Source organism: Chinchilla lanigera, unplaced genomic scaffold, assembly GCF_000276665.1.
Source record: "Chinchilla lanigera isolate Chin_1 unplaced genomic scaffold, ChiLan1.0 scaffold00102, whole genome shotgun sequence".
In the NCBI taxonomy this organism is placed as follows: domain Eukaryota; kingdom Metazoa; phylum Chordata; class Mammalia; order Rodentia; family Chinchillidae; genus Chinchilla; species Chinchilla lanigera.
Window position 1 is genome coordinate 2,560,166 of NW_004955503.1, and position 11,757 is coordinate 2,571,922.

Sequence of the window (11,757 nt, forward strand, 5' to 3'; positions counted from 1 at the left end):
AAATACTTTCTCTCTTTTTCAGACCACAGTATTATAAGATAATTGAAGAGTGTGTTTCACAGATAGTGCTGCACTGCAGTGGTATGGACCCAGACTTCAAGTATAGGCAAAGATTAGACATTGATTTCACTCATCTCATAGGTATGTAATGTAACCCTTACTATCCTTTTTGCTTCATGCTTTTCTAAATAGGCATTTTTAAAAGTAGATCTCTCACTGAGCTTCTTTTATTACTATCTAGAAAATCACTGTGTCTCAAGGCACCTAATTGGTATAATTATTATGATTATTATGAGAGTTGTGCCTGTGTGATTGGATATATTAACCTATGTGATAAGTTTTCACACTTCTAAACTCAGTTTGAACTCAGTACCCCCAGAAAAAGTCATTGTATTATTGTAAGTGAATGCTTTGTGTTTTAGAAGCACAAATCCGAAATCCTTAATTATAATTTATGCTGGTATCTTAGAGGTTTTGTAGAGCTCATGAGTACAATAGAGTCTCATTAGTATTATAGCTAAGTTATTAGTGCTCAAGTTTGGAAAAAGAAATGCAGGCTTATTTCAGCAACTTAAGGCTTTTATAGGCTATCAAATAGATAAATTTGTATTTTTATCAACCTTAGAGCTGGGACAGAATTTGAGGTTATCAAATTCATCTCCTTAAATTGCTGAGAAAATGACTTTTTATCAGCCTAGAATGATAGTTAGCAATGCTTCCCAGAATAGTCTCTAAAGGATGAAGTGAGACTTCCCTTGTGAAATATACTACATTACATGGCCTTACAGTTAAGCAGTGTTTTCTATACCTAATGGAAATCGGTAGTGGTAAAGTTCAAGTATGAACTCACTTGTCTTTAAAGAAAGAAAACAACAGCTGTTGACTGCCAAGTATACATTATTTATTTGCAGTAATATTTAAAGATGTATGCCTTATTCTTTGTAATGTACTTTTTCTGTTTTTAAATATAGTCCACATTTGCTAAAGACAATAAACTTAATATTAATAGCAGACCACCAGTCACATCACCGTTACTTCCTTCTCAGCTCAGTACATTTCCTTTTCTTTTTTTTTGAGTCGGGCTCTTTCTCTGCGGTTCAGGCTGGCCTTTAACTTACTGTGTACCCCAGGCTGGTCTCACACTTGCAGTGATCCTCCTGCCTCAGCCTCCTGAGTGCTGGGATTGCAGATGTGCACCACTATGCCCAGCTTAGTGCATTTCCTTATACAGTATCTCTCTGTTGGCTTGCCCATCTCATCTCTCATCTGTATAAATGCTAAGTTTTCATGGAACATTATATTGAAATTTGTCATGTCAATGTTGAAAATGAGACTTTTATTTATTTTTTAATTTTTTCATTTTAAAGAGACAACAATAAAAGTGATACACAATTTCAAAACAAGATGATAGGAAGTTAACCACAGTTGTTATATTGCATATTGAAGTGGTTGCTCAGATTACCAGATACAGGCATCCAAAATTGATCAAACAATGTAAACCCTAACAGTCCCTAACAGTCCCTTTCAATGAACTAACAGAAATTAGTAGTGCAATTATCTTAACTATCTTATGTATATATACATATCTTTTCTTTTTCCTTCTGTCTTTTCATTTCATCTTATAGACTCTCCTTTCTTATTGGGCATTTAGATTGTTTTCAAATTTTCACTTGAATTATAAATGAATCTGATATGAACATTAGAGTGTTTGGCCTTTGCTCATTATTTCCTTAGGATTGATTGTGATAAAGGAGAGTATGGCTGTTTTTCAGAAAGCTTGTGCCGGTTTACCTTGCCTCAGAAATGAAAGTCGGCCCTGGCCTCATTGCATATTTTTCACTGAGTTGGATAAACTTAGTAATTAATTTTGTACTTTGTGGAGGGAGTCACAAGGGAGTATTTCCATACAGGTGTATTGGCTTGCAATCTATGAGGGACCCTAGTTGGCACATAGACTCTACTATTGATCTGGGTGATCTTTTTGGTGTTCCACAGACATTTGTTTTATGTGCTGTGTCCAGGTACTTATAATTGTTTTATTGGTAATCAGAAGCATTATAGAGGAAGGGATGAGCTGAGAGAGAATAGTCTGCAACATAGATACATTATGGCCTCTTGCACATGTCTCTCTGATTGTACTGCAATCATCTGACATTTCTAGGTTTTATGTTCCTCAATTCTAAAATCAGGTCAGTGAAAGTTATGTGTAGTTCTTATTATTTTATGCTGAGGGTCCTTTTTGATAAGCTAATGATTTCTGTGGAACTTTCATTCGAACACACGTGCACACACGCACACACGTTATTAAATGCTTGAAGAACTATTTCAAGATCACTTAAACCTAAGAATATTAGAGCAACTTACGATTTCACGTTTCTGTAAGTTTAGTGTCTCTTCTAAATTAAATCATATCAAATTCTTGCCTAAAAATGTCCAATGCCTTCCCATTGAAATTTAAATAAAATCCAAGGCATTCCTGACTGTGTCTGGCACACCATATATATGGCCTCCCTGCTGACTTTAACAAGGAGCACTTTTCCCTTCAGTTACTTTGCTCCAGCCACATATACAAAGAAAAGAAAAAAAAAACTAACTAAAGTTGACAAAAGCTACTCATATTTAAAGTATACATTGTGATAAGTTCTGAGATTATACATATACATAGTATACATATATTGGAAATAGTCCCTTCACACACACACACACACACACACACACACACACACACACACACACATTGTCTCAGTCACGATAATAAAGCTCTCTATTACTTCTGAAAGTTTTTGCATTTTCCATTTAGCCCTCCTGTCCCATGGCTCCCACATCTCTTTTGCCTCAGATAGCCACTGGTCTCTTTCTTACTGGTCTTGTTTACTCTTTCTCTCTTATAAATTTTATTTTCTAAAATTTCCTATAAGTGAAAACAGCATGTGCTTTCTTTTTCTTTTATTAAACATAATTATTTTGAGATACATACATGTTTTATTATATGTATCATTAGTGCATTTCTTTCCATTGTTGGGTAGTATGAATATACCAGCATTGGTTCATGCATATACTTGTTGATCATCATTTGGCTTCTTTCCAGTTTTTAGCTGTTTCAAATAAAGCTGCCATGAACATTCACATCCGAGTCTTGGTACAGACATATATTTTCATTTCTTTTGAGTAAATAGGTGTAGAAGGGTAGGTACAGAACAGACTTTAATATATTATTGCCCAAACAAGGTTCTTCCATTATTTATAAGGAATGACATCTCTTTTTTCTCTTATTTGGCAATTCTGAGGATTGAACTCAAAATCTTATGCATATCAAGCAAGCAATCTGTCGCTGAGATTCATTCCTCGCTGTTTTTCAGAATTTTATTTTGAGATGGTCTTGTTAAGTTGCCTAAGCTAGCAGCTTGAATTTAAGATCTTCTTGCTTCAGCCTCCTGAGTACCTGAGATTACAGGGTTGCATCACTGTACCCAACTTCACTATTTATATTCTGAAGTGTATTATCAACTAGGGAAGTGTTAAGTTTGTTTCTCTGTGTGCATGATACATTGTGTTCCATATCAGAAGTCAAATCTTTCACTGAGAATCTTCTATTAATGGACATGACTCAATCTTACAACTTTTAAGGATAAATTTGAATATTGATAATCCTTAACATGGAGTCTTTGCTACCTCTCGATTCAAAGTGAACTACCAAAATTTTTTTGAGGTTGACAATTGTAACAGTTAAACCATAAGTACCTTTAAAACAATACTAATTTAACCAAATATATTTATGGATTCTTGGTTTTATGCTTCAAAAATACTATCATTCAATTGACAGTATAGTAAAGAATGAAAATGTGTTGATTTGTTTTATAGATCAATTTCCCTTTAATAGCAATTGCATTGAAAAGGATAATCTGCATGGAATGGTAGACTGGTAGCAACCTTTTTGGCTAGAAATCTTATGCCGTAATTTCTAATCATTTTTGGTAACTCTTACTAGATTCTTGTGTGAACAAGGCAAAAGTTGAAGAAAGTGAACAAAAAGCAGTGGAATTTTCAAAGAAGGTAAGATTTATAGAAATTAGATATGATTGTTAAATTAATAGCTTAACCACAGCACATATTCTATCTTGTTTCTTTATATGAGACTTTAACATTGTTAGCATTACAGTACTTTATATAACATTGTTAGCATTACAGTACTTTATATTTCTAGATTTAAACCAAAGAACAGAATATTGATTTATTTCCTAGTAAGATAAGGTTAGTTTTACTCCCTCTCCCTTGTCTCTAACCTATTATGAAAGAAAAACGCTAGTCACATTATACTAATGTGATAAATGAAATAAAATTAGAGCTGAAAAGATATACTTAGAAGCAATCAACCAAAATAAATTCCCTCATTACCTTCCTATAGCTCTCACTTAAAATAGGTAATTCCTGGGAGAAATGTGAACTATTTAGCTGGTCTTTAAAGCTCTGATCTTTAGATTCGATGCTACTGATAGCAATGGAACATTGTAGTTGCAGTGACCTCTGTCTTTCCCCACCTCTTACTTTGGTCTTTGAATTTTGTCATTACCTTCTGTCACATGGTGGTGCTACATCGTGTGTGTAGACTTGATGGAACTTGAGATTTCTCTCTCATTCTATGTTAATGCCTTATAGAAATGCCTTTGAGTAATTGGCAGATTTATAAATATTGATGTTATTTAGGTCTGATGGTCTTTTCCTTTTTTCGTGAAAACATAGACATAACTAGCTTCTACTAAAAGCCCTTCCTCCCTCCCTTCCATCCTCTCTCTCTTCGTTCCTTCCTCCCTCCCTCCCTGCCTCCTGCCCTTCCTTCCCTGCTTCCTTCTTTCCCTCCCTCATTCCTTCCCTCTCTCACTCTTTACTCCCTTCCTTAGATGCAATTAAGCATTAGTATAGTACTTTTCTTCTGTTGTGTATAGGGAAAAGGATTGAAGCACAAGTCTAAAAGCTCTCCACTTTTTAGCCATCTACTAGCAAGATAAAGTGCTTACATATTGCTGTCTCTTCAAAGTTATGAATTATCTTGGAGATTAGATAATCTATTTTGCTATCACTCTACAAATTATAGTTACTGTAGGGCATTTGAAGAAATGCCTTTGATCTTGCAGTTACTAGAATAGATTTTAAGAGCTTGAGCTTGACATACAATGTTTGTGTGAAACTGTCATTTCTGTGGGTGAAAGAAAATGCATGTTTTTTATTAATAGACTTTTATGTTTCAACATTCTTATTTTAAGTAGCAGGTCTTAAATTCCCTTTGAAAATTTTCAAATCTCCTTAATTTTCACCTGGCACTGTAATTAGCCATCATAAGAATGGAAACTAATTGTGATTATTGATCTTGCAAACTTTTCTGTAAGCATATAATATGAAAAAAGAAATTTTGAAATCATAGAAATTTCATTGTTTTATACCTAGTCTCATTACCAGCATTTAGAATGGAAACGTGCATGGGGATAAACTAATGTTTGTCTCCGTGTGTTATCTTCTTCTAGGTCATTTTAAGAAGCAGTATGCAGTTTTTTTTTGAAAACTGTTAGAATGAGAGGCAGAAGTTGTAATGTCTGATCCCATGCTTTCTACTAATTAGCTATGACTTTAAGTAAAGCACTTACACTCCTTGGATCTTTTTTTCTTCATTGTTAAAAGGAGAGAATAAAATTAGTGGACTTGTAAGATCTCCTCCAGCTTATATATTTCAGACTTCTGTGATTTCTATTTTTGTATGGATTAACATCATTTTAAATTAAAAGGAAAAACATTTTGTGTCCCCTTGCAAGTGTACCAATAAGCCACATATAGAGGAATACTGGTGGGTAGTGAGTTTGTGTAGATGTCACCTTTGAGAAACCCAAGAAGCCAATTTTGGGAGGCAGGAATGGGAACATCGCTTCAGATAAGTCTGAACATGGGTAGTAGTGAACTTGAGTAAGCTACAATTGAAGGACCTCCACCTCCTTAGTGAGCTAGGAAAATAAGGCTATTTATAGATTTGTGGGTCCTTAACCCCATATATCTGGGATGCTTTTGAAAAGTAAACATATTAGAGGCAATCTGCATCAACTGCTAAGGGTATTTTCCAGGGATTCCAGTAGAGATTGGTAAAGGCATTTCTGACTAATATATCAGGTTTGACCTAAATACTATTATTATCCCTTTTTCCCAGCCACTCTTTCTTCAGATTTATAGCAGAATGGCATTGTATAATTTCCAAACGCCAAATCTACTGTGATGATGAATATTTATTACAGTGGACATACATTTATATCGTTCTACAAACCATAAAGATAATTTTGGACAGTAAGATATGTCACTTTTGGAAACACAAGTAATATTGTTGAAATAATGTGTAGATTTATACAGTGACTTAAGGTGACATTGACAATAAAGCAAATAAAATGTTCTATAATGGGAGGTAGGCAGTATTCACTGTAAATATTCAGGCTGCTTTGTGCCTGCTCAGAACTCTGACTCTGCAGTAAGGGCTGGAGGAGGATGCAGAGAATGAATATTCACCGTTTTGACAGTCTCTTTGTCTTAGCACATCATATTTTAACCTCTCATTTTCCCACTTACAACATGTAATACAAGTGTTTTGGTTAACCATCTGAGAGAAACTGTTACTATGGCATGTATCAAATTATTGTTTGATTTTGTGGAACTCAGTTTTTTGGATGCTGGACAATTGTGATTTTAATAAAAATATTCTAATTGGTATTAATGTGCATTCGTTTGAGCACTCTAAAAGTGTAATTTCTTTTCAGGATTAGATACAGTTAAGGGTATCAAACTGCTTGTCATTTTTTTGAATTTGATTTTCTTATTAATCTTACAAGTATAGGCTGAAACATTAATAAACATTAATTCTAAAATCAATTTTTCAGCAACATAAAATCATGCTTTATACATGAAAAGAGACTTCAGTCTGGCCTTTTTTTTTGTATTCGTTTTTCAAAAAGTAAAAGGTTTTACCTTGGGTGTGTCGGGGGGGGGTATATATTCCTTCATTAGTTTTACTAATGAAACAATGCCCTAACCCAATATGGATACTTAATTCTCATAAAAATATTCAAGAGCTCTGGTTTTCTGAGTGATGAATTCACCGAGGTAAAACTCACTTCAGTTATTTACTAATGTTCTTTAAAGCTTTCTCAAAAGTATGTTATTAACTGTACATTTATGGTGATGATTATTGCAGTTCGATGAAGAATTCACTGCTCGACAGGAAGCTCAAGCTGAGCTTCAAAAAAGAGAAGAAAAAATCAAAGAACTGGAAACAGAAATCCAGCAACTTCGGACCCAGGTAATGAAACAAGATATAGACTTTGTGTCATGACGCAGTGAGTTCGATCGTAGAAAATTATCTTGAACGATAGAAGGAAAAATGTAACTGGAAGCAGACTTTTTTGGCAGCCTCACATTTTAGTTGAAATAACTCTATGGATTTGATTTTCCAGGACTGTAAGTCATTTTAATCTTTGAAAGAATAAGGCATCAGTTGCTTAAGCTTCCCTGAATATTTTCAGTGGCATATACTGCAATGAAAACTGTTTCTGAGATGAAATTTTCATGATGATTTGAAAAATCGAGTGCATAGTGTTTTTTCAAAAGGAATATGAAAATGCTCATTAATTTTAATTGTCCCCAAAGCTCCTTGTGTTCCCTTCAAATCTAGCATACCATCATTTTCAAGCCTATGCACATTTTGTTTCCACCTCCATTCCCTTGGATGAAAAGCTCCCATATGCACGTAAAATCTTAATTGGGGCATCTCAACTTTAAAATTCACTAAGTACTCATGAACATATTTTAAGTCATAAATGAATACTAAGAAACTGAAGAGGGTGTCTTCACATAGTGAATACTCCATAGGTATTGGTTGATTGACTAGGCTTACTTCTGTCAGTTTACTGAAAAATTACATCAAAAGTAACTAGGAAACTACTAAGTATTGAATTGATGACCTTTTCCTATCTTTAGCCTACATCACTTATATATAATTTCTTTTTAGTAAATCTCTCTTTTTTCTTTACATTATCTGACTTTTTAGATCTGAAAATGTCTTCATTTTTGCACCCCCTAACTGGTGGCATTCTTCCGTGTTTGGCCCTCTACTGTTTGTATTTATTTATGAATGTATGTGTGTATGTATGTATTGATATTGGGGACTGAAGCCATGGCTTTTGCACTGAGCTACATGATGTCAAGCACTCTGCTAACCCCCGTTTAAACAGTCCTATTTTGTTTTTCTTTGCTACCAGGAATCGAACTCAGGACCTCACACTTGCCAGGCAGGTTTTGTGCCACTGAGCTATATCCCCGGCCCCCCCCCCCCATTTATATTTTGAGATGGTCTTGCTAATTTGCTCAGTGTGGGCTCAAACTTGCAGTCCTCCAACCTCAGCTCAGAGGTTTGGAATTGTAAGCTTCTGCCAGCACTCCAGGCCGTCACCTATTCTTTTCTGTATGTGTTCTTGCTCAAATTCCTATTCAGTATCATACCTTCAAATATCACTATTTAGCGTGTCAGTTGTTTTGAATTTGTTTTTTATTTCTAGATTTTGATTAGCTGTTCCCGTTGGAAGGTTTGCTGCATATTTAAATCTAACCCATTATTCCTGATCTGTTGTCTTTCCTCAATCCAGCTCTTTCTTCATTCTTATGTATTTAAAATTTACCACCATTTTTAGTTTGTTAAATTGAGTTTGAGTTTTCTTTTACTTTTTGCTGCCCTACCCATGAAAAATTCAGCTAGTCACTATCCCCCTCCCCCACCCCCATGCAAACCCAGAAGCCCTCTGGTTCACTCTCATTACTTCTTACCTGGATTATTACAATTGTTTTCTCAGTTTTCTCTGGCCTATATTTTCTTCCTTTTCAAATTCATCCTTTATGCCAGTGGCAAATTAATCTTCCTAAAACACTACCCTGAGTATTATCACTCTTGGCTTTAATATGTTCAATGGTTGCTGGTTTAGTAGGGATTAACTAAAATCTCCTTACTTGGAATTTTAAGGCCTGCTAGCATGCGGTTACTTACCCCCCTTTGCAGACTAGGCTTTCCCGCTCCCCTGACTGTAGCATCAGCGCCAGCTAAGTCACTTTTCTCGCTCTTATGTTTGCAAGTTACTGCCTCTGTACTTTTCCTCTGCCGGCATTGCTCAGAGGTAAGTTACAGAGATGCTAACAGAGCTTCCTGAGGAAAGCATTCTATAGTTCACTGAATTGAGTACACATACAATTCTTTTGTGGAGAGTCACAGTACGCATTAACATAGTAAAGGGCCCAAGTTGTCCTTTACTCAAGAAAGCTGTCTTTTTCATACAGCTTTTAAAGACTCATTTAACCAGAGGACCCGACCCTTCACGTCAGAAAATCCATTATATAACTTCTGGAAATAGTGTTTTCATATAATGTAGTTGAGCAGTTTGGCTTATGTTATTCTTTCTCAGAAATGCCTTTTTTTTTTGGTTTTTCTCTGGTACCGGGAACCGAACTCACGACCTTGCGCTTGCCAGGCAGGCGCTTTTGCCGCTGAGCTAAATCCCCAACCCCAGAAATGCCATTTTTTTGCTCAAGTGAAACACATCCTTTCAAGGAGAAGCTGAGTAATAAGACATGCCTTGGAAAACTTCTTCAAAAACTATAGTGGGGAATTTCCCTAACCTTCCATATTACACTTTAAGACCGGTCGTAGTGTATTTATTTATATGCTTCCTCTTTCTTCCACATGAGTATAAGCATTGTGAGGTAGGTGTATTTCTTAATCAAGGTCCTACTGTATCCAGCAAAGGCCTTACTCAAAGATTAGTTCCTTTCCAACTACTAACTTAGCCATAAAAGTACAGTCACGTAACACTGTTTAGTGTGCACCAAATGCTGTCAAATGTTAAATTATTCGTGTGCTATGTTCAATTCACAGTACTATATTGTCTAATTTAATTGTTCAATTCCTAATTGTTCATGCAAGAGAAGAGAAAGGTTAATATGATTTGGGTTTTAATATAAATATTAAGAGTTCTCTTTTTTTTAATTCATGGTCTTGCTGTGTATTTCAGGCTGGCCTTGAGTTCACTATATAGTCCAGGCTGGCCTCCAACTTGTGGTGATCCTCCTGCCTCAGCCTCCTGAGTGCTGAGACTGTAGGTGTGTGCCACTACACTCGACCAAGAATACTTAAATATGTAAAATATACATTTAATTTGAGTATGATCCTTTCTCATTAAATTTTTTTTCCTGATGGTGGTAGGATCTAACCTAGGACCTTACACACGCTGGATTTGTGGTTTCACAGGTTTCATAATAGATAGCTAACTGAGACAAAAATTTGATGTTTGCAAATGTGTCTATTTGCAAATGTGTCCATTCCATAGTTTTTTATGTTATTTAAAATGGAATACAGGGACTGAGAATTTAGCTCAGGGGCACAGCGCCTGCCTGGCAAGCGTGAGGTCATGAGTTCAATTCCTGGTACTGGACCAAAAAAAAAAAAAAAAAAAAATGGAATACAGGATTTGTCTTGCAAAAATACTGTATTAAAAAATCCATATATAAAACTTGTAGGATGTACTGCTATTTTCTGAACTTTTAATTTCCCCATAATTTTTTAAAATTATAGTCAGAATTATAAAAATCAAACACTTTAAATAGTAGCTTTACTTTAAAAATAAAATAATGTTACATTTTTTAAAGGGAATAAAAAATTTTGAAAAAATAATGGAAATGATACAGAATTTCCCTAACCAACATGATAGGAACTCAGCATTGTTTGCTATATTGCATGTAGTTGTCTTCAAATTATTTGTTCATATTACCAGACCTAAGCATGCAAAATTGGTCAAACACTTTAAAAAGAAAAAAATTAAACATTAACTGTTCCTTTTCATAAACCAATAGAAATCAGCAGTACAATTATCCCAGCTATTCTTTTATGTACATATCTTTTTCTCTTTCTTTCTTTCTTTCTTTCTTTCTTTCTTTCTTTCTTTCTTTCTTTCTTTCTTTTCTCCTCCCCTTATTCCTCAAAGGACTTCTATCAAAAGCATATAAAGAATTAAAAAAAATCAGGCCCCCCAAATTCCAATAAAAAAATGGGCATCTGAGGTGAGTACACACTTCTCAGATGAAGAAATACAAATGGCAAATAAATATATGCATACTGTAATTCTGTCTAATTTTTCTTGACCTTAGGAAATGATTTCATCCCAAGGGAGGACTTGCATTCTTAAGTGTAGAAATACTTTAATAGTATACATTTACATATGTGAAGCAAATACTTAGTCAATGTGCAGTGAATATCATGCAAAATATTTCCATGATCCTATCTTATACATGTGTTTTAACTTTTAATATTTTTGTTAATAGGAAGTCTTTGAGGTAACTCTTCCAAAAATATGTTCCAACTTATTTATTTTATCAAAATATTTCTAAGTTTACTTAGTTTAACAGCTCAAGTAGAAAATTTGTATTAATACAAAAGGACCTTTTCCCAAATGAAAATAATGATATTTCAAAACATTCCAGAGTTTTAAACCCTTTATTCTATTTTTTTTTTATTTTAAAAATAAAAGGAAAATATTAACAGACAGACAACATTTTACAAAATAGCAAAGGAACAGTATGGACAGTATTCAGTTACAAACAAAATGGTAGGGAATTAACAATGCTTGTTATATTACATATTGATATCTTCAAAGTGGTTTCTCATGAAAACAGATATAGACATGCAATGCT

General features: G+C 34.5%; 1 protein-coding gene across 2 annotated transcripts in view; it reads left to right on the forward strand.

Moving 5' to 3' along the window:
- Nucleotides 1–11,757, forward strand: part of Diaph2 (diaphanous-related formin 2) — an 807,533-nt gene that overhangs the window by 235,232 nt on the left and 560,544 nt on the right. For both annotated transcript variants that reach the window (XM_013505853.1, XM_013505854.1), the window contains exons 14-16: nt 23–141; nt 3,989–4,053; nt 7,223–7,327. In XM_013505853.1, coding sequence (XP_013361307.1) covers nt 23–141; nt 3,989–4,053; nt 7,223–7,327 — 289 coding nt within the window. The remainder of the gene's footprint in view (nt 1–22; nt 142–3,988; nt 4,054–7,222; nt 7,328–11,757) is intronic.